The sequence below is a fragment of the Eulemur rufifrons genome, chromosome 27, assembly GCF_041146395.1.
Source record: "Eulemur rufifrons isolate Redbay chromosome 27, OSU_ERuf_1, whole genome shotgun sequence".
NCBI lineage: Eukaryota > Metazoa > Chordata > Mammalia > Primates > Lemuridae > Eulemur > Eulemur rufifrons.
In genome coordinates, this window is record NC_091009.1 from 23,994,037 (window position 1) to 24,018,468 (window position 24,432).

Genomic DNA, 24,432 nt, shown 5'->3' on the forward strand with positions numbered 1-24,432 from the left:
GTGCCATCCAAGCTTTAAATATGATGGAATCAAAGCTGGGATAGAGAGTCTTTATTGTGGTGGGAAATGGGTGCTGCATGACTCCAGGAGTCTAAGTGGGAAAGAAAATGATTTTAGATGGATGTTAGAAACCAATGCCATAATCTCAATTTCCCCTTGTTGATCATGGAGTGGAATTTGAATTGCATATGTTTATAAATGTCTATATAAAATAAACATTAGGCTGGGTATGGTGACTCATGCCTATAATCCCAGTACTGAGGCAGGAGGATTGCTTGAGATCAGGAGTTCAAGACCAGCCTGAGCAACATAGCAACATCCATCTCTAGAAAATTCCAAAAATTAGCCACATGTGGCAATGCGCATCTGCAGTCCCAGCTACTCAGGAGGCTGAGGCAAGAGGATCACTTGAGCCCAGGAGTTTGAGGTTGCAGTGAGCTATGATGATGCCACTACACTCTAGCTCGGGCAACAGATTGAGACCCTGTCTCAAAGTAAAATAAAATAAACATTAAGTGCTTACAAATGATAGCTAACATTTATTAAGTTTTATATACCAGGTACTGTGATCAGTGTTTAAGCCCTATTTTATAGATGAGAAAATTTATCTACTGAGCATTTTGCCTGAAATCACAAAATTCTTTGTTTGGGAGAGATGGAATTTGAATCTGGGAAGTGTGGTTCTGGTGTCTTTAGCCACAGACCACCCTGCCCCTCAAAGAAATGGTTGATGTGAGTTCAAACAAAACAACTTTAAGACAGAGACAAATTTTAGCAGTTTTAGTGTTTTGAAAATATTTGGTATTAAGTTCAACATTACCTCCAAAGCAAATTCAGCTACAAAATAAGAGAATTAGAGTGTACCATAAAATTTTACACGGAAGGAAAGGGCTAGCCCTTTTATCTGTTTCTTCTGGACACCTTAAGATTGCCCCAGGCTTCAGAAGACACGGATTTCAGCTGTTTAATTTGCTGAGAGGTTGCAGCCCTGGCTGTCAGTGTGAAGATGGTGCTGATGGAGAGGTGAGGGCGCCGCCTACTGGAATCGTAGTTGAATGCATTATCTTCCTCGGGCATCTCCTCCGTAACAAGACTGATCAACGTAGTGGGTTAGTGGAGAAAAGCAGAAGGTCATACTTTCCATCATCTAAAGATTGGTGAGATCACACAAGGAGGGGAAATAGTCTCCTTGGGCCTCAGATTGTACTTCTAACTTCCATTGCAAGTTGCAATGGAAAGTCTTTCTCCGTAATAGGACCACACGTGGAAAGTGTGATATGCTGTAGCAGAAAACCACTCCCAGGCAAAATGCAAACCTCAGGGAACTGCACTTGCAGAATGCTCACTTGCAGAACGCTCACTTGCTCACCAAGTAGGTGTTGCGCTGAGGCAATAAATGAATGTCTGTGGCTTTTCTGTGTATAATTTCCTAACCTAGTGATATGTGGTCTCTTTGCTTCCATCAAAGTGTGCTGACTGCCACAGAAGAGAGGCAGGAGTATTAGGAGCAGGGCAGGGAGCTTCACCCAGGACTTTTGTAAATTTTTTTTAAAGATTCCCTTTCCAAAGGAGCCTATGTATGTGCATCCAGCAGCTGCACTTTTAGCTTAGGAGCTTAAGAAAGGCCCATGTTTCTTTTGTTCCACCTTGCTTTACACTATTGTTATCTGTGTATAGGTTCAGCACCAATTTGAAAAAAGCAGACTGTCTTCATTGTACACCTGGCTAAATGTGAATTCTGTCCATTTTGACAGTGTCTTTAATAAGATTTGCACATACAATTCCTATCATTTCTGGGAAAACATTTTAACATATTAATTCTGCATAGTCACCATAAGGCATTAAAATATAGATTTTGAAGATTTCACCTTAGGAATCATGAAGTAAGATCATAGGTTTGATTGGCACAATTTGGTCTTGTTAGATTTTTTAAATAGGTCAATAACAAGGGAAACCATTATTTGGTATTTCTTTTTGAGGATGGTGCTTGCTCTATATGGAGAGATTTCAAGCAATGCTCTTGTAACCCTGGTTAGTCATATCTTCCATTTCACAGAAAATAGGACAGGAGCATTAAAAAGGAAAGGCATAAGTTCAGGAAGGGCCAATCCTGGTAAAAACTGACAAAGCTCTAATGTCTTTGAATCCAACCACACCTCAGTATTCCATGACCTTGCCCCTCTATCCTGAGAAATACCTTCCATTGGCACAGTGAGGGTCTCTCACTGTGGGACGCCTTCTGGGGCTGCTGCATCTTTTGTTCAGAATTTCAGTTCCATACTTTTTCTTTTTTCTTTTTTAAACAACTTTACTGTTATACTTTTAATACCATAAAATTCACCCAATTGATAAATTTTAGTAAATGTATACAGTTATGCAATTATAACCACAATGAAATTTTAGAACAAATCCATCATCCCTTGTGTTTATTTGCAGTTAGTTGGTTCCCACTCCCAGCCCCGGCCTCAGGCAAGAGAAGGTCTGTGTTCTGTCTCTATAGTTTTGCATTTTTTGAAAAATTTCTATAAATAAATATGTAGTGTTTTGTATCAATTAGGGTAAGGTTTTTGAGTTTCATTCATTTTGTTGTATATGTCAGTAGTTTGTTCTTTCTCATTGCTGAGAAAGTATGCCATTGTATGGACACAGCACATTTGGTTTATTCTCCAGCTGATAGACATTTGGATTATTTTTAATTTTTGCTATTATGAATGATGCTGCTGTGAACATTTGAGTACAAGTTTTTATGCGTACATACAGTTTCATTTCTCTTTAGGTAGATATCTAGGAGTAAAATTACCGGGTTGTATTGTCAATATACATTTAATCTTTAGAAATTGCCAAATCGTTTTCCAAAGTGGTTTTATCCTACTACATTTCTACCAGCCATGTGAGAAGGCCCCAGTTCCTCCACATCCCTGACAACACTTGCTATTGTCAGTCGTTTTAATATTAGCTATTCTAGTGGGGGTTGCAGGTATCGCCTTGTGATTTCACCTTTACCTTATGACTAGATGATGTGATCGTCTTTTTATACACTTATTTACCATTTGCAAATCTTCTGCCCACTTTGATCTTTAATTATTATTCTGTCCTCATTATTGACTTGTAAGAGTTCTTGTATTTGAGTTGTAAGAGTTCTGTACATATTCTAGATACAAATCTTTTATCAGACATATGTTTTACAAATATTTTCTCCTGGTCAGTGGTTTGCTTTTTCATTTTCTTAATTGTGTCTTTTGAAAAGCAAAATGTTAGTTCTATGACATACAGTTTATCAGTTTTTTTCTATTATGGATCATGCTTTCGGTGACATATTTTTTCTGTTTTTCTAGAAGTTTATAGTTTTTATTCTTACATTTAGGTCTATGATCCATCTCATGCTAATTTTGTGCATGGTATGAGGTAAGGATCAAAGTGGGTTTCGGGAGGAGTTTTTTGGTTGTTTTTTTTACATACAGATATCCTATCATTTTTGCCAGTGAATCACACTTTTTCATTGACAATTAATTGACCATATATGTGTGGACTCTTTCTTTTGTTCCATTGATCTATGTGTCCGTCTTTACAACACTATCGCTCTGTCTTGACTACTGCAGCTTTTTAACAAGTATGGAAATCAGTTAGTATAAGTCACCCAATTTTGTTCTTCTTTTTTAGGATTGTTTTAGCTAGTTTAAGTTAGAGATTGGTGGCTGTTTTTATAAATATAATTCTATTGAGACATAACTATGCCTGTTCATTTACATATTTTCTATACTGGTAGAAATGAGTAGTTGCAACACAAAAGTTTGTGAACTGCAAACCCTAAAATATTTACTATCTGGCTATTTATAGAAAAAAGTTTGCTTGCCCTTGGTCTAGGTCCTTTGTGTGTCATGTAAATTTTGAAATTAGCTTGTCAATTTGTGCAAAATTAGCCTGCTAGGGTTTTGACAGGGATTGGGTTGAATCTATAAATCAGTTTGAGGAGAATGACCATTTTAACAGTAAGAAGTCTTCCAAACCATGAACATGGTATATTCCTTCATTTATTTAGGTCTAATTTAATTTCATTAGCAATATTTTATAGTTTTTGGTGGACAGGTTTTGCACATTTTTGTTAGATTTATTCCTAAATGTATTATTCTTTTTTATACTATTGTGAATAAAATTTTCTTAATTACATTTTCAGGTCATTCATTCCAATTATATGAAAATTTGATTTCATATTGATCTTATCTCCTGTGACCTTCTTAAACTTACTCATTATTCTAGTAGGTTTTTGGAGATTTCTTAAGATTTTTTACATGCAAGATTATGTAACCTGCACATAAAAATAATTTATTTTGATTCTTGTTTTCCAAACTGTATGCTTTTGTTTTTCCTACCTTATTGCACTGGCTAGAACCTCCAGGAAAATATTGCATAGAAATGGTGACAGCAGACATCCTTGCCTTGGTTCCAATCCTAGGAGGAAGCATACAGTTAAGTGTTATGTTATGTGTAGGCTTCTTGTAGATGCCCTTATTAGGTTGAGGAAGTTTCCTTATATTTCTAGTTTTCTGAGAGCTTTTACGAATAGGTGTTGGATTTTGTCAAATATCTTTTCTGTGTCTATCAACATAATCATGTGGCTTTTGTGCTTTGTTTTACTAATATGCTGTATTGCAATGGTTCTCAACTGGAAGTGATTTATTCCCTAGGGGACATTTGACAATGTCTGGGAACATTTTTGATTGTCAAACTGGAGAGGAGGGTTCTACAGGCATCTGAGGCTGAGGATTCTGTTAATCATCCTGTAATGCACAACAAAGAATTATCTAGCTTAAAATGTCAGTAGTGCTGATGCTGAGAAACCCTGGTGTGTTGCAGTAATTGGTTTCTGAATGTTAAACCAAACTTGCATTTCTGGGATAAACATCACTAGGGTATGTTATATAATCCTTTTTGGATGTTGCTGGATTTGATTTGCTAATATTTTGTTAAAGATTCTTGCATCTCTGTCCATTAGGGATATTAGTCTTAAGTTTTCTTTTCTTGTGATGTCTTTACCTGGCTTTACCAAAATGAGTAGAGAAGTGTTTTCTTCTCTTTTATTTTCTCAAAGTGTTTTTGTAGGCTTGATATCATTTCTTTCTTAAGGGTTTGATAGAATTTACCAGTAAGCTAACTGGGCCAGGAATTTTCTGTGTGTGAAGACTTTAAGTTACAAATTTGATTTCTTTACTTGATTCAGGCTATTTCTTTTGAGATAGTTTTGGTAAGAACATGTTCATTTTATAAAGGTGCCCAAATTTGTTGGTATAAAGTGTTCATAATATTTCTTTACAATTTTTTCTAGGTTATGTAGTGATGACTCCTCTTTCAGTCTAGATTTTGGTAACTAGTGCATTCATTTTTTTTCCTTGGTTATTCTATCTAACCATTTTTCAATGTTGTTGACTTTTTCAAGAGGCAACTTACTGGTTTCAGTGATTTTCTCTATGGTTTTCCTGTTATCTATTTCATTTATTTCAACTATGATCTTTATTTCCTTTCTTCTGCTAAATTTGAGTTGAGTTTGCTCTTTTCTTGTTAGCTTTTTAAGAAGAAAGCTTATTGATTTTTAGATCTTATCTAAAATGTTTAAAGCTATAAATTTCCTTCTGAGGGCTCCATTGCTCCCTCTCATAGATTTTGATATGTTTTCACTTACATTCAGTTCAAGATATTTTCTAATTTCCCTTGTAATTTCTTTTCTGACCCATAGGTTGTTTATAAGTGTGCTTAATTCCCAAATATTTAGAGATTTCCCAGTTTTCTTTTTTTGTTGCTGATTTCTAATTGCATTTATTAAAACTCAGAGAACATGCTTTGGACAATCTGAATCCTTTTCCATTTATTAAAACTTGTTTATGGCACAGACTATAATCTATCTTGAAAATATGTGCACATGAAAATGTTTATTCTGCTGTTGTTGGGTGACATGATCTGTAAGTTTCAATCAGGTAAAGGTGATTGATGGTGTTGTTCAAATCTATGTTCTTACTAATTTTTGGGTTACGTATTCTATCAATTATTGAGAGATGGGTGTTGACACTGACCATAATGGTGGATTTGCCTGTTTCTTCTTGTAGTTTTACTGGGGATCCTCTTGATGAACTGACACTTTTATCATTACTGAATGACCATCTTTAACTCTGATATTCTTTGCTTTGAAATCTTTGACATTAATGTAGTCTTCACTATACTAATACTTCACTAACAATCAAATTTGTTTTGATTAATGTTAACATGGTATATATTTATCCATTGCATTAGTTTTCTATTGCTACATAACAAATTACCCCCAAAACTTAGCAGCTCAAACAACATGCATTAATTCAGTTTCTGTGAGTAGGGAAACTGGGACACAGCTTAGCTGAGTTTTCTACTTTGCTTATCATAGGCTGCAATCAAGGTGTTGGCTGGGCTCTAGTCATCTCAAGGTCCAAGTGGATCCATTTTCAAGAGCATATGGTTGTGGGCAGGATTCAGTTCCTGGCAGGTTCAACCTGAGGGTCTGAATTCCTTGCTGGCTGTTGGCAGAAGGCTGGCCTCAGCTCCTTGCCACATAGGCCTCTCCAACATGGCAGCTTGCTTGATTAAAGCATGCAAGCAGAGGAGGCAATATTTTGCTGGTAAGACACAAGTCACAATCTTATATAACCTACTCATAGACATGACAGCCCATCACCTTTGCTATGTTGTTGGTTAGAAGTAAATCACTAGGACGGGCCCATACACAAGGGCATGAATACCAGGAGGCAGGAATCGCTGGGGGCTCTTCCAAATGACTGCCTCTAATTTGAGGTTATCTTCTGAGAATATCACTGTTTTCCTGCTCTTTTTGCCTTTACGGAGTTAGGAGTTCCTTAATTCCGTGGGGTTTTGTCATAAATTTGTCCCCATCTGCTGGTAACTCCTCCTCTGGCTTTCCAGGAGCACTGCTAAAGATTATTTTGGTTTTTATATTTCTTATCATTTCAGTAAGATTTTTGGGGGAAGAAAAAAAAATAACTACGTTCAATCTATCATCTTGAACTGAAAATTCATCTTTTTTGCGCTGCACTTTAAATTTTTAAAAAAGTGATGTCAAAATACACATTTTCCTTATTAAGGTGGCTATAAGTAGGAAGGCTGTAAGTGTAAAAATCGCTTACATGCATTGATCAGGTATTATATTCCCTAATTTACAGATGAGAAAACAAACTGAGACTCACAGAGGTTAAGTAACTTTTCTTTTTTTTTTTGAGACAGAGTCTGGCTCTGTTGCCCAGGCTAGAATGCCGTGGCGTCAGCCTAGCTCACAGCAACCCCAAACTCCTGGGCTTAAGCAATCCTCCTGCCTCAGCCTCCAGAGTAGCTGGGACTACAGGCATGCGCCACCATGCCTGGCTAATTTTTTCTATATATATTTTTAGTTGTCCAGATAATTTCTATTTTTAGTAGAGATGGGGTCTCGCTCTTGCTCAGGCTGGTCTCAAACTCCTGACCTTGAGCGATCCTCCCGCCTCAGCCTCCCAGAGTGTCATCTTTTATATTCTATTTACTCGCTTAATTGTCAGCTTAAGAATAAATTTTGATCATAACTTACCTTCATCCATATTACACTAGAATTAAAACATACAGAAAAATATTTTTTCACTAATTTTACCAGATGTATCCACAGTGATTTATTTTTAGTTATGTAATTTAAAAAACATTTTGGTGTAGACGTTTCAAAAATGATAACCCTGAAATTAATGAAGATGGTCAAAGATTTCTAGGTTTTGCTTTTTTATAAAAATCAATATTTAGAATTTCACAGTGAAGAGGTCCTAAATTTCTCATACAACATGAAATTATATAAAAATAGAAGACATAGACATCTTTAAATCTTTAATCCTTTGATTAAGCAGCAAGCATATCACTCTTCCAGGCCAAACACTGCTTAAGCAAAAAAGAAAAATAATGACGTGCAAAATATTTACAAAATATGCAAAGCACACAATAAAGACATCTCACTATATACATGTGTCATATTACTAACGAAGCTAAGATTTTTCTACTGTGTGCTCTAATGTATGTAAATCAAATTACAGCACATCCCTCAGATACAGCACCTTGGCCCATGTCTGGGATAGAACAGATTTTATATGAATCACAATATACTGAACAGCTGGACAGATGCTGGTGCTGACCAACTTGACTGACATCCCACATACTGTGTACTGAAGGTCTACTGACAAGAGACAAGACAAGGAAAGCTGCAAAGGTATAGTATCCACATATGCAAGACAATCTAAGTGCTTTAAAAAATGCTTTAGATATTTTCTTTTAAGATATATAACTGTCACCCGAGGCTTTTAAAGAAAAAATAATTATACATTCTTGAATATTAAGAATTTTTTATCAGTTAAATTTTATCTGGTTATAATCCAGGGGCAAGAACTATTTAAGATGAGCCAAAGAGAAACAAAAGGACCAGTGCTGGAAAAAAGTTTTAGATTATGCCAGAACTTAAGAGTCTTTATGGAAAGAAGTGGCCTAAAATTGGAACTTAAAACTAATCAATGAATTTAAACCTACAGCTCTTTAATGCTGTAGAGCCAATGGTAGGGGCTATTTTTCCTGTATTTTGGGACTACATGACCTTTCAAAACAAATTAGGGCTTTACATGTCATTTCATGAAGTAGTTCTAAATGTGGTAAGAATGTGAATGTGCAAACATTTAGCTTTATGTTCCACTAGTATATAGCAATCTAAGTGATCTGTCCCTCTGCATAAATCATGATTCCAATATGAAATCATTGTATCAAAAATATTAGTAACACACTGAAATACTATCACTTGTAAAATATCCTTTGTAAGTGCTTAATGATTATGTGTTGAAGGAACAAGCCTTGAAATGTCTTTTTGTTTCTTTATAAAAAGGGGTCTCAGCATTTTTAGTTAACAGCACAATTGTGACAATATACTGATACATCTTTAGATAACACAGAACAAATTCTTAAATTTATTTTATGAAATAATGTTGATGATTTAACCCTAAACCAATCCCACGAGTACAGGTTGGCTGCAAGGAATACACAAATGTATCCAAATAGTACAATAGAGATTTATCAAGAAAACACCCTTCATATCAAATGCAGACCATATTATTAAGTATGAGGGCAATTTGAAGCTCATAAACTAAACACAAAAAGGGTATTGTAAATAAATGCATCCATAACCATATCTCTACATAACTGACAAAATATAATTCTTTTCTAAAGTCCCCAAGTGTAGGCAACTACTAGTTAAAAGCAGATAGCATTTAGAAACATAAAAAAAATTTTTTTTCAAAATTAACTTCATTTTCAAGGAACTTAAAGACATTATATTTCAACAAATTAAGTCCTCATTTGTATGTAAAATTATTATTCCAATCCTCTCATTACTGATGACAGGTCAATGACCTATAAACAAGGACTTTGCACTGGGACCCTAAACTGTATGTTAAAGGTTAGTAGGTTCCGTACATTCTTTGTGGTTTCATATAATTGCTTTGCAATTGATTAAATTGCTTTCTTTTAAAGGAATATATTAAAATTCCTTTAGGAAAAAAAGCAACGTTTTTTTGAAAAAAGGGATATGTAGCTATAATTTCTTAAATATGCATAAAATGAACATATGTCAAAATCTGAAATGCAGGCTATTTATTCTTGCACTCCTAACATAGGAAAATGTTTTTAAAAAATTAAATTAAAGAAAACAAAAGCCAAACATCCTTAACTTAAGAAACTTAAGGAGTTTTCACAATTCCTAAGTCAAAATTCCTGTACTAAGAGCCTTGACTATGAAGAGGCAGGAATATAAAGAACCTCAATAAAATAAATACAGTAAAAACAAACAAAAAAAACCCTTGGTATATAGAATACATAAATTTTTTTTTCCTTTTATGAGATCACGTTGCTGAACGTATACTCTAGAAAGGAGGCTAACTAGAGGCTGTTTGTTGTATAGGGAACTGAAAAATTTCTTAGACATCCACTTATGCTAGTCCACTGCCACAGAACTAATTCGCAGCCTCAGTATCTAGGAAGGATTATTCTTTCCTCTTTTGCATCAGTCAGATGAGCATTGGTATAATGGTGGGGTGAGAAGTTACTGCAGCTCTGTCCAATCTAATTTTTAGTGCAGTGAGGACTGTGAATCTGTCTGAATTCCGATAAGTGATGGTGGCTGTTGACCACCAACCGTGGACAACACTGGTCTTGGGTTTAGACGGGGTGGCATAGAGTTAGCAGGGCGAATGAGAGGTGGTGGAGGCTGGTTTAAAGTTGGCCGGGGCTGGATGAACCGAGCCTGCTGCTGGAGTGGAGGAGGCTGCCGGTGAAGAGCAGGGGCAGCAGGCAGTGTTGGACGAAGAAGTGGTGGAGGCTGGTTCAGAGTGGCAATGGGGGCTGTTGGTGTTGGAGTGGATGATGGGGCAGGAGGTGATGGACCCAGAGTCCGAGGAGCCTGTGGGGTCTGTGCCTAGAGGTGAGGAAACAAAAATACATGTATGAGATGTAAGTCCTAATGAACTTAATACAAAATAGTTTGGGCTGTCACAGGAAAAACAAAGCAAATCAAAACAAAACAAAAACATAACACCAGTGTTTATTGGAAGCACAAGCTTCTTTTATTTTAAACAAAACAAAACAAAAAATCAAAAACCAACGAGGCTACCAAACAGGCATCTTTATTTGTAAACAGCTTAACACTGGAAATAAAAATAAGACTATGAAAGAACAATACACTCTCCATTCTTCTAGAATCAGAACTTAGCATGTCATTATGACTTAAGAGTCACGAGAGATGCACCACTGAGTAAGTGTATTGTCAACCTTTCATGCTCATTTAGCTAGTCCTCTGACAAATTAACCTTATAGAACACCACACAAAATGGTGATTCCTCAACTCATATTAGCTCAAATTCCATACACAAACACACCTCCTCTTCTTCATCAGTGCTCTTCCCTGATGGCACATTAGAAGCACTTTTTGTCTCCTCCCCTAAAGTAGAAGCATCACCATTAGAAGCCTGGGTTCCTTGTTCTGCTTCCCATTCCTGCAATACCTCCTCTAAGTTAAACCGACGCCTGTAGTTTACAAAGAAGTTCTTCACTTGGCCAACAGTCTTGTTGCCAATTACATCTGCAATAGCTTGAAAATCTTTACCATATTTGCGGACACCTGGAAGGCAAAGTAAATAATACACCTGTGAAGGATCAATAAGGAGAGCTGTGTGTACTATACATCATGCACACACAAAAGATACCAGCAATGAAAATCCTTTCTGATAAACTCTGGTCATTTCTCAATTCTGAGATAGAGGCTAAGATATCAGGGTCACAGATGAAAACTATCAATTATGTCATTTCATCGAGCCAGCCACTTGCCTTCAACTGAACAATCAGAAACTTACCATTTTTTACATACTCAGTTATTTTCTCCAATCCTCTCTTGAACTCTCAAATATAGTCCATTTATTGTAAAGCATTGAATTCTTTGTTCCATCCTCAATTCCACATTCATTTATTTCCCTAGTAGCCAGTCACCTAAATTTGAGCAACATCGTTTGTAAACAAAACTGGATGGGAATGAACCATCTGTCTTATCCCCTCAATGGGCTGAGTGAGTAGCCTCAGGGTTCCCCCATTAAGAAAAGCAATATAATTTTGATCTTAATACTAACTTCAACACGAATGCTTGCCTATCCCACCAGGGTACCAACAAATAGAAATGAGCTAAAAATTTAAACAGAAAAAGAATCATCATCACAAGCTGATGGATTAAAAAAAGGGAAGATATTTTTCAGAGTCAGTTGGACTTTAACTCATTTAATAGTTCTAAAGACTATATGTATGAACGATTATAGTTAAAGAATTAGGTAAGAATAGTGACTACTTGAATAGCACTTGTCCTCATCATTACAACCTTAAAATTAAGAAGGGCTGTATATTGTTATTTGAGAACCTAACTTTTCATTAAGGGAGTTTCATTATAATGAAGGGTAATAACTAATTTATGAAGCTGAGATTATCAATTATGCTACAGAATTTAAAATGGATAATAATTTGCTCTTAAGGGAATTTAAAAGAAGTTCATAGACTCATTCTAGAAGGAGATGCACTTAGATCAAAACATAAAAGTTGCCAAAAATTTTGATTTTACAATTTGATAACTGCTTTTTAAAATACCAATAAATAATAACTCATTAATGGAAGAGATGAGAAAGGAGACAAAAAATGGGGGCCTAAATAAACTTAACATATATATAATCGCAGATGAGAGAATAATATATAGATATGTTAATACCCAGCAGAAATGCTAGATATATTCTTACTGATACCAATTAATACGAAATACCCAATTACCTTAAAGAACCATCATCATGATGTGACACAATTCTGTTTTTAAATTTTACTCTTATTTTAAACTAAGAATTTGGAAATAAGCATCTCTAGCTACATTAAACTAGCTGGGCTTGACTCTAAGGGGAGTTCCTTTATCTTAGGGCATTTTGGGCAGGAAGTCTGACATTATTATCCTATAACTATATCCCATTTTTAATGTAGAGTTTTGGGTTTGTAAGCTATGCTCATTTGCTCTGTTCTCAAAGGGAAAGACGTGCATAACAATAAAGTAATAATGATAGATGTTGTTTACAATGTTTTATCAATATAAATGAATTTATATTCCCACTAAATCTATGAGTTGATTTCCAGTTTGAACTCTACAGTTGAGTATGAATTCTAATGGTGACTATACCCCACTGAGGATTTATTTGGCAATAAAAACCCAAGGTTATTTCATAGTAGGAGTTATGGTTACACATTCAATTAGTTCTCTACTATACTATTTACTTTAGAAAATAGCAACTTTTAAAAGGCTGAGTTTTTGTGCCATTTCTAAATCCTAAATTTGAGACTGCTGCACTGACGAACTACTAATTAGAAACCAAATATAGTGTTCTATCAGCGTACTAATTTTCTTAAGGGATACTTAATTTACACTCTAGCAATGGCCAAACCTACTGAATACATGAGTTGAGAAATAAAAATCTTAAATAAGTTTAGGATTAGACTGTATTCCTAGCAAGAAGTCACATTAAGACTAACTCTGACTCCAAGTGTGCAGATATTATAACCCTCATAACACCTATTTGTTTTGCAAAATATATTCCAAAACCATAAGCTGTCCAAGTCTAATCCCATTATTTAACTGTGCCTTCTTCTGACTCAACCCTTTTGAGAGTAATTTTAATTTTCTCTTGCTCAATGGACTTTACCTTGTCACCAATATTGTCACAACTATAAAACTGTGAAAGCTTAACCAGCTTTGTAAAACTGAAAACGACTTCTTGTAAGAGCTAATTTAGTATTTCTAGAGACTTTGAATGTCAAGGACTTTTGCCAAGTCACCCAGGTATGTGTATTATTAACTCATGCATGCCAGTCTAAAATCTTAAGGCTCAGACCACACTGCAGACATCTGTAGTTTGGGTGAGGTTTACAATCAGTGTCCTAAGAAGTGTCCTAAGAATTAAGTATGCCCAGATATTAATTCCTTCAGCCTGCAGGATGGCTGGACATGGTCTAGAATAGCTGGAGCTCCTTGGCAGTCTCCTCAAGACACAAGCAGCTTTATCTGCTTGCCCTAGTGAGTTGTGACAAATTACATAATTTTCTCTGTATACACGAAAAAGGTTGGGAAGTACTGCCCTATGGAATACAAATCAGCATCAGCATTACTACAAGGCTGAGTACATAGGAAGTGCTTAGGATGTAGGATTTTTCTTCCCTGTAAGGCGTCATTCTATTTTTCTTCCCCAAGCCACAAGAGGCATCACATTTCCAATGACACTGCTCAACAGCATGTTTTGGTTAGAAGATGGAATTCTTAAGTTCTATACTGTGGTTAGCACACAGACAGACAAACTCTAGTGAAACACTGACTTAATGGGACTGCTCCTTCAGAAAAAGTCCCAGCTAGGCTTCCAAGACCACTAGCAGGGGTAGTCATGAGGAGCAACTAACTTGAACAACTTAGTTTCAATCTGTACCTGGGGGGAAGGGCAGTCCATTATTTTCTCATAGTTTATAACAAACAAGGCAATCTGATTGCTTTCTCAGCAAGGGAGTTAAATATAATGATTAAATCCATCCCCCTTTTCCTGAATATGTAAAAGGCTTAGGTACATTTGAACCACTGTTGTTAAGTTAAAGTCTCACTCTAGGGCAAGAGGTCAGTTTTCAAAGGTTAGTGGAATGAATAAATATTTAGAGAACTCTCAAAGAGGCAAATAATAAATTTCCCAGGAAAAAATTGTTTTCAAAGTTCTAAATTTCATTTGAGAGTTAAAAAGAAACAACTTGGCTTCCTATACTTGCAGATGATACCTTATAATCTTTAATATATACTTTTAAAGTTTTCTTTGGGAACCAACATAAAAATATAACTCAGGATATTCTGTTATAATTACGTTTTATGAAAGCCCACATTTTCCAACCAGTAATATATATTGCTCAACAAAAATATCCATTTTTTTGTTACATTTCTGGTTATACTTTTAATTTTCTAAAGAAGATGTTTTTATTAATAGGAAAGACTTTAACATAGCCACTATCTGAATTACTACAAATTCTGAAGTAGGAATGTCCACTCGTATTTTTTGAGTTCTGGCTAGTAAGACAGTAACTTTAGTAGCATTTCTATGGTGTTTCTCAACTCTGAAAACTGGATCAGATTTTTTTTTTTTTTTTTTTTTTAGCTAGAAGAGATAGCATGGATAGCTGCTTTTGGTATGTTTAAAAAGTTAATTTTAAAATTGGATTTTAGACTACCAAAAAAAACCCCACCAAAAGGGAAAACATTAACAGTAGCAAGCTGCTTTTGTGTTGTGAAATTCCAGAGGATTTTTTTTTCCTCTTTTCATAGTAAAATTTCTTAAAGTGAGCGTGTAACTTAATATAATTGGGAAATATTAATTTTTCAAAAGTCAATTTTTTTTTTTTTTGAGACAGAGTCTCACTCTGTTGCCCAGGCTAGAGTGAGTGCCGTGGCGTCAGCCTAGCTCACAGCAACCTCAAACTCCTGGGCTCAAGCAATCCTTCTGTCTCAGCCTCCCGAGTAGCTGGGACTACAGGCATGCACCACCATGCCCGGCTAATTTTTTCTATATATATTTTTAGCTGTCCATATAATTTCTTTCTATTTTTAGTAGAGATGGGGTCTCACTCTTGCTCAGGCTGGTCTCGAACTCCTGAGCTCAAACGATCCGCCCACCTCGGCCTCCCAGAGTGCTAGGATTACAGGCGTGAGCCACCGCGCCCGGCCAAAAGTCAATTTTTAAAATAATAGAAACACTAACACCCAGAAATTCCAGAGATATTGTTCTTTTCAATCAATAAAACATAAATTTTAAACTCAAACCACTTGGGAACATGCATTTCTTTCCACTTCCTATAAATCACTTCAAGAATTCGGTAGGTAGAAAAGATATCAATAGCAGTAGAAAAGTGACTGATGCATATATATGGGAGAGCTAAAAGTAAAAAAATCATATATTCTCTTTCCAAAGTCTATCCTTTCTGGGTCTTATATTCCCATCTTCCTTGTAGTAAGTTAAATTCCATTACAAAAATGATGGAAATTTTGAATCATTAATTATTTGAAGTAAGTGCATCAGAGGGCTGACAATTATATTTTTGAACCTCCATTCTAATTGTTACAATAGAAATGGTATGAATTTCTTATTTGCACTTCCTCTTGATTATTCATGTACTGGGTTACCATCTTATATTTTTATCAACTGCCAAATCTATTTTTTTCTCTTTTATGAACCATTCTGGCTTTTTTTTCACTATGAAATAAAATTAGAAAGAAGACAATTTCTAGTCTTGTAACTTTATTTCTCCTAAAAAGAAATGAATGTATGAACTATAGGAAGATAAGGTAACTTTTACTGTAAGCATAGCCCACTTGAACACAGCTGTCATCTTCTGTTTTAAATGAATGAGAAGGCAGGTAATATGAAAAAATAAAAATTAAGGTTGATATCTTGAAAAAACTGGAAAACTTTTTGTTGTTTATCCTAAGATAGCATAAAAAATTTACTTGGGGAGCATGATTTTTTTTTTTTTTTTAGTACTAGTGACTAGGAAATGAACATATTTAAGAAGTGACCTAAAATTAAAATGGCAAATGTTTTATACCATGCTTCTGCCCCCTACACACTTTAAAGATTGTTTGTACTATCATTTAAATGTATTGTTGTTTTTTTGAAAATAGCTAATAACTGTTTTACTTTACATAAAAAAATGATACACCTAGAATCTAATGCCTTTCTTAATTCTTGCTAAATAAGGATTATTTATCATATGAATATCAAGTTTGATTTAAGGGTAATTTCTAAAAGCATTATAGGTTAGAAAAAATATTTATATATGACACAAGCTACAAACAGGAATAATATTTTACCATTAACATAAATATGTGCAGACCATAACTGGTCTCACTATTAACTAATTTTTTATAATAGAAAATTTAGATTCTTAAGGCTGGAACAGCTGATAGAAATTGTAGAAGTACCTTTTCTTAGCAAATATTTTAAGAGGATTAAATTAGCAGCATTGATGATACTACCCCCCCCCCCCAGAATTCTTGAAGAATGTTATTAAAATTATAACATAGGTAGAACCAAAATTAACATAACAAGGTGATAGATTACAAAAGTATAAACTGATACCTATTTGATCTGAGTATGATTTCCCCTCTTCCAGTTAAGGAAGAAAGAAAGGAGAACTTACTCAAATGGTTAACAGGTAACAATAGTACAAGTAGATGGGACAGGAAAGGTGGGAAATAATATGTTTAAGCCCTAGGAAAGGACATTGTCTTATGTTTGTTTTGAAAGAGTTACAACAAAAATGTGTATTTAATAGTAAAACTGTAAATCTTATTAGTGGCACTAGAGTCAGTATTTCTTTCTCCAGGTCACTGTAATAGTCTATTATGAGCAAGATAAAATAAAACATTAACAAATGAGCACCAAATCAGAATATATGTGTAAAATGTCTTGAATATCAAGTGCTATACAAATTAAAACATATTAGTATCAAAACATAATTTATTATTACTTTGTAAAACTGAAATGGTCATTAGGGTAATACACACATAGGTTTACCACAAATAAAGATTTTAAAAAATAAGAAAAAACAAAAACAACTGACTGATAAGTACTTCTGGATAGCAAACTATACATATTAAAATAGACACTGCAATTACGCACCTTAATCACACTGAGACTAAGGTATAGGTGACATTACTATATGATTATACTGTTTATAAGACACACTTCTCAGTATATAAATGTGTGGGCACATGAGACAAAATGGCACTTTTTAATTCTCTCTAAAACAACTATTTTGGACATAAATAGCCTTATATTGTTTTATTTTATGTAACAACAACAAAATATCCAAAATGAAAACAAAAATTCCAAAGAGTCAAAATAAATAAAAATAGAGACATTAACACCATTAACGCATCACTAAGAAAGTACCTTCAAAATCCTAAGAACATTCATACTTCCATACAAACTGCTGCATTAGTGTAATTTATTTAAGGGGTTAGTTTTTAAATGTGCATAATACAATACTGAATGTACCTCAGTACAGAGGAAAATCTTTGGTTATATGTATTAATACTCCATTTTTAAATTTTGATATTTATAAGCTAAGATATATACAAATCTTACCATTCCCCTTCCCTTGAATGCAGCTTTGTGTAATATCCAACCCACCAATAAGAGTCAATGGACCTTAGCATTTAAAGCAGTGCTGTGGAGCGCTATCAATTACTAAGTGCTGTACAGAGAAACAGCCCAGATTTCTCCTAGGAGATTCTCTTCAGAAACCCCTTTCACTGGGATAATTTCTTATATTACAGTACAGAGTTAATATACTAACCTTTAAGCAACTGAATATTGGAAACCAGAGTTCAATCCTTATTAGGCTAAATACTATGATGGAGGGAAATATAGGCTTTACTTAAATAAAAGCAATGTCCATTCAAAATCACTATGCTAGAGAGCTATAAGCCATGCATAGTTCTAAATGAACATGAAAAAGCCACTGAAAATGCTCACTAATTTTTTACACAAAAATTTAAATTATCAGAGTCTAATTTTAAAACAGCCATTACTGAACATTATGAACTAAACCTTGTTCTGACTCATTCAGAAACTTAATTCTACAATTACGGATGTGCTCAACGCACATCCAGCACCCTGTGTCTCACTTATAGTATCAACTCTTTATGAAATGACTGTTATGCTGTGTAGGCCAAAGGAAAGGCTGACATCATCCTGCTGGCACTCTCCTGTGACATCTTCAAATCATACTGGCTGGCTAGTTCTTACTCTTTCTAATCCAAACTGCAGAATCATCTATCAGTCAATCTTTACATTATTTCCATATTTGAATGATGCTAGCACAGCTTGTATTAAATATGTTCTCTGATGAATATTTGGAAATATTTTTAAAGGTATGCTTATATATTTCACTGGGGCCTCACTCTCTCATAGCCTAGATAAAAGCTATTAGTACGCAACACAAAGAAGGTTCATACAGGAAGAAAGAAAATGTTGACCAAACTTTAAATTACACAATCAGTCCTGCAGATAGTTTAAGACAAAAAAAAAAAATCCATAACACTGAATAAAAATAAATTTGTCCTTTTTGAAGTAATTTAAACATGAGAAAATCCAAGTTTAAAATGCTTCCACTTTGCCCATGGGTATTCAAAATACAAAAAGTCTTCTGCCATATAATTAAACAAAAGTGTCTCATAAATAGTGCATTTAAAATGCTCTATGTATATTTTTTGATATGTCTCTAAAGTCTCTTTTTAAAAATATGTATACTTAAAGTCAGGTTTCTAAGCATTCAGTGGTATATCTCTTGGTGTGATACAATGAAAGTTTAAGCATACAGTTAATATTTTTCAATACCTGACATTTATCAAATAGAGAAATAATACAGAGTAATTAGAGAAACAAGAAACATATCATAGTTTATTTATGCTTTTAACTATAAACTATGAGTTACCACAAATGATATAGTAAGAATGAACTCAACTGTAGGAATACTGAAGCAGAGGTAGAGAGGGCCCACATAACTTTTTCATGCTTATCATCACCATCAGTTATCAGTGCTGAGAACGCATCATGTGCTGCTCAGGATGCAAAATGCACACAGACTCAGTATGTCACATCCACAAATACCACACAGAATTCCCGGTCACCAGGACTTTGTGGTGAACACAAGAGCCCTTTCTTGATCCATTTCTAAAGGAAGGGAAGAGCTATGGTAGTGACCTTTCATGACAAATAATTATTAACAACAGTAACTGCTTATCTTTAATATACCTTGCACTGCTAGAAGCTGCTCCTCTGTGGTCCAACGGGCATTAATTTTCTGATTTGACTACAAAATTAAAGAGAAGTTTCCTAATGAGGATATGAAGACAGACATTTTTCCAAAGTGCTCATTTTTTTAACTTTTCACCAAAATCACAGACATGAGGTTACTAAAACTGATTTATGAAGATTCCATTTTTAGAAGGATTTAAAATATATATTCTGAGTTACCTTTTACCCACAAAAAAGATACTGAAAGGGAAATGTACCAATTTGGAAGAATGACCAACATTCACATTTATGCTCTAATTAGAGATATTAAAACTTGAGAAAATCTGTTAGTCTCCCATTTTCTGACTACAATGTTCATATCACACATTGCAGATAGTAATTTTGGCCTCATTTTAAACATTTAATGACTTTATTTTCTTTAGAGAGGATCTATGACTCTAAAACGTCTTCCCTTCATATTTAAACCTATCCTTATTCCCCCTAAAACAGTGGTACAAATTAGCGTAGGACTACAGAACAAGCCTAAGTCCTAAAATATTTCTTTAAATTTCTGAAATAGAAAGTGACCCTCGATTATGAATAGATTTTTTTTTCTTCCAAAAGGCCATAACATTCCTCCCAATATTTTTGTTAAAAAAAAAGAATCCTTAAATCTAGAATTTTTATTATGGAAATATTACAATATCAAATACCTAATCAGATTTCATTAGTGGATAGCCACTGAGTAGTAAATCAAGGACTTTGACAGTAGATGGAGCAACAGAAATACATATACCTGCTTGCAGAGGTTTGCAGAAGGGACTGCCAAGATTAAGTGGTGTGGTGTAATAAATACCTGGACGTGCTGGGCAAAACAGAAAGAAGGCTTCCTTTGAGAAGGGGTGTTTAGGTCTTACCTCACCCAAGGTCTTAGCAAATTAAGAGTTTCTAGAGTATACAGAAGTTCTAGATAATACCAACTTTCTCACCATAAGTGAAGACGTATAAGTATTCAGAAGAAAGAATAAAACAAAAATTCAAAGTTAAAAACAATTTTATGAGAAGAGAAAGGAAAAAGTAAAAAAGGACTTAGAATAAAGGAAAAAAAAAGCTAAAACAGAAACCACTGTATTCCAGACAAGGAGATTAAAACGGGACAGCAGAGCAGGCCATGTAGCACACAGTGGACAGGACTCAAGGTTAGGATCCTGGTGATGATGCAAAGGAGACAGGAAAAAGGAAAAGAGAAGGAGGGGGAAGAGGAAAAATTATGAGGGACATAACAGAAGCAGCAATAAAAAAGTGAACCAAAGCTTAAAAAGTGAAAAGAAAAAGGAAACAGAGGAAAAACTAGAAATTTAAACATAATGTTCCCCAAAAAGGAGTAACAAGAATGGAGCAATAGGTAACACTGGTTGAAACATAGGCAATCTGATGCTACCTTGGCTGTGAAAGGTAGATGGGAAGGTCCTTGGTACCCAAGGATAATTGGTACTGAAACCTATTTAAAACAGGTCCAAATATTTCATAGTAAATGGTGAACATATAAAGGGTTAATTGCAATTTAATCTGAAATATGAAACTAACACTCATGAAAATTAATTTTTTTAAAAGTTAGTGATTTTCAGGTGGTGCAAAGTCAACTTATGCAACCAAAATGTCGTACCCCCATAATATTCTGAGAGAAAAAATAGTGATTTAGTTAACATGTTTTATTTTTTGGCTATCTTTTCTGACTATACAATGGTGCAACATCCTTTGGCTTTGAAAGTCGTATGATCATAAATAGGGTCACCTTTGTTTTGAAGGCTTCAGTAGTTTTCTCAAGGGCCTCCTAATTCTTTGTTATTCAAACTATTCTTTTTTGAAGTGCTTGCCTATGAGTCATCATCTTTCTTTCTTCAATGGTTAATTCTGCTGGATACTCATATGTCAATGATTTTGTAGGTGACTGAAGTCATTCTCTTGCACTTTAACAGCTATCATGAAGTTTTTCATCTTTTGCAAAGTTTACAATTTCATTTTTGTTTGTGCTGTATTTGCACTGTACTAGCAAGAGAGTGACAGAGAAGGATGATGTGATGAATGGGATACAGAACAGCTAATGTTAATTAGGGAGAATTGGTGAGTAGAGTCCAATTTTATAAATGATCAGTTCGTTGTGAATATGTTCTCATTTGGCAACTTTTGCTTCTCCATGCATTCCTTAACAAGTATTTGGATATTGAAGATCTCCTATATAAACTACCAATACCTATCTATGCTGCAGGTTGCTCTAAGGATTAAATATAATCTGAGGATATATTTAGAATATATCTAAAAAAGTATCTAGCACGGTGCCTGAACAAACAAAAGTTGATTAATTCCTGTTTGTTGAATCTGAAACTTGAGGGAAAGGTATCATTAATGACAAGGGAACAAAAAAAATGAAATAACATGCATTATGAAAATTTATTTTCATCTAAACTTCATAAAGTTTACAAGAAAATCAGGAGGTTGGATGAATATAAATAACTAACTAAAATTAAAAAGTATAGAGTATAATGGGAAATTCAAACATGAGAGAAAAAGTTACAATGACTGAAGTGGGGAAAAAGAAAAAGGAAAGTTGGAAGGGTTGGAGATTGAGATGGGATTTAGAATAGAAGTTTCTGAAAGGCAAAACTGAGGAGAAGGCATTCTCTGTGTAGCGAAAAACCGGATTTGTGTCTGGAAGAAATGATAAACCTGGAAAATTGATAATATTTAACTTAACTAAAATATGAGAAAGCCACTTTTGGAAGGACAGTAAAAATCAAGGTTGGTAAGTTCACACTAAATTTAATAAGTAATACTTGTGTTTTTTTGGGTGAGGGGTGTAATTATAACCAGAATAAGACTTGAAGCCTAGAAAATTGATGCCGTTAAGAACCCGAGAAGTCAAGAAATGCCGATGTGGGAAGGCAAGGCTAAGAGGAATTTAACGTGGGATACACTGAGAATGAGGTATTAGGTAGGACATTCAGGTGGAACTCAGGTTCCACTTGAGGCTAAAATACACTCATTCAAACACATTTTTGAAGACTCTGGGAAATGTTTATAAGGGAAAACAACAGAGTCATATCTTACTCAGTATGAGGTTATAAAACCAGCCTATGAATTTTTTTTTAAAGTTGTTTTTTTTTTTTTTCAAATTTAATCTTGAAATGTCTTTACAAAGTTAGCCAGAGGCAGGCACACAGTGTCTCAATATATCCACACAGCCAGGTATTCCTCCGGCACTGGAATGGACCACTTTTCAGTTAAACTCCAGAAGAAGCTGTTGGTTTGAATTTAAGGTAGTATGTGTTTGTTTACTCAATGGTGAAAATTCCATCCAACATCCATAATGAAAGGATGTCACCCAGCTTTGCATGAAAACATCCATAGATGGGAAATTTCGACCTTCAAAAAGCACTTCTTTTTCAGTTATAATTCTTCCCTCCTGGATTCATTATTCTCCTTGCCCCGACTTACCTATTTATCTCCATCCAAAACAAATCAAAGTGTAACAAAACATGCCACCAATACACTCACTCTCACATACTTTCAAGGAGACACGTTAATTTCCTATTTTGCAATGATTTTGGATTTATCACTTGTTTCCATTCCTACAACTACTACCCAACCCTACTAATACCGATTTACCATTTATCACTCACATACTTACTATTTCAGCAGCTATAAAGTTTCCCTGTTCTAATTTATCCTGTATAATAATGCCAGGATAATTTTCCTAAAATTAAAATTTTTCACTACATCCTTCTTATATTGAAGAAACTTTCTATATAACTTAATTTAAAAGGGAAACTTCTCTTTCTAGCTTTCACAAGGACTATTTTATTCTGGCCCTTGCCCACTGATCTCTATCACAAAGAAGCCCCTGCTCAACCCTGTTAACATCTCTCATATACTGTGCTCATTCCTTCTCTGCATCCAAGTTGGCCTTCCCAAGCAGACAATGTATGTCTCGAGTAAAGATTGTTTCAGACTTCCACTGGATTCTCACTAGCAATTAGCACAATAATGAACACATAATAACTGTTCAGGGAATATCTGTTGATTAGTTTTTAAAAGAGCTTTTAATTTCCCCCCACTGGATTTATATTTTGAATGTACTGTTCAATACCAAACCATTGTTCATATTATTTCCTCTGCCTGAAACGACCTCCTCTGCCCTTTTTGAATGTGCAAAAAATCCCACTTATCCTTCAAACCTCAGCTGAAACATCCCCCCTCTAGGAAATCTTCCCTGATTATCCTAGCCAGAATGAACAATGTCTGTTTTCCTGTACACTTTTCTTATAATTCTATCATATAACTTTTATCAGTTTGTCTTATAACATATAGGTGCAAGGCTGTTTTTAAAACAGGTGGAAAAAAAATCACCCAAGCTTGTCCTCATCTCTATGTGTTTCCGTCTTCCCATATACCCTGCCTATAGTGCCTAACATGGTGCCTTACATGAAACAGGCAATCAATAAACATATGTGGAGGTGAACAGACTTTCTCCACCAAATTTGTCCCTCAATGAAAATAACAAATACAACCAAATTAATAAGTAAAGCACCTTAGTAACTGTTTACTTCCAGTGGAGTTATTTCATTTAATGGCCTATTTTAATTATTCCAAAACATTGTTTGCTTAGGTATAGTCTAACCTAAAGGTAAGGGGATGGGTTACATGATTTTTCAAGGTCTTTACAGTGATTGTTAATCTAATATTTTGAAATATATTCAAGTCGCCCTTCTCTCAAAAGCAACAGAAATAATATGATAAATATATCCTGAGGACTTTCTAGATGATAAAACATATATATATTTTTCAAATCATGTAAGTTCAATAAATCACCCCCAAAGTAAAATTCAAATCTCAATGTATAGAAGATAGAATGCTAAGATTTTGGCTATTTTATTTTTATCAATATTTTTACAATAAACCAAAAGATATAATAAATGTTTAATAACTTCTAGCCCAGTAACTGTATTAA

General features: G+C 34.5%; 1 protein-coding gene across 5 annotated transcripts in view; it reads right to left on the reverse strand.

Annotated features, from left to right (window-relative positions):
* Window positions 1-7,536: 7,536 nt before the first annotated feature.
* The window catches only part of RCOR3 (REST corepressor 3), a 42,094-nt gene continuing 25,198 nt past the window's right edge, over window positions 7,537-24,432 (reverse strand). For 2 of the 5 annotated variants that reach the window (XM_069459719.1, XM_069459723.1), the window contains 3 exons: window positions 19,443-19,500; window positions 10,962-11,203; window positions 7,537-10,501 (listed from right to left, as the gene is read on the reverse strand). In XM_069459719.1, coding sequence (XP_069315820.1) covers window positions 10,157-10,501; window positions 10,962-11,203; window positions 19,443-19,500 — 645 coding nt within the window. In that variant the 3' untranslated portion in view covers window positions 7,537-10,156. The remainder of the gene's footprint in view (window positions 10,502-10,961; window positions 11,204-19,442; window positions 19,501-24,432) is intronic. The other 3 variants (XM_069459718.1, XM_069459721.1, XM_069459720.1) reach the window with 3 other exon arrangements.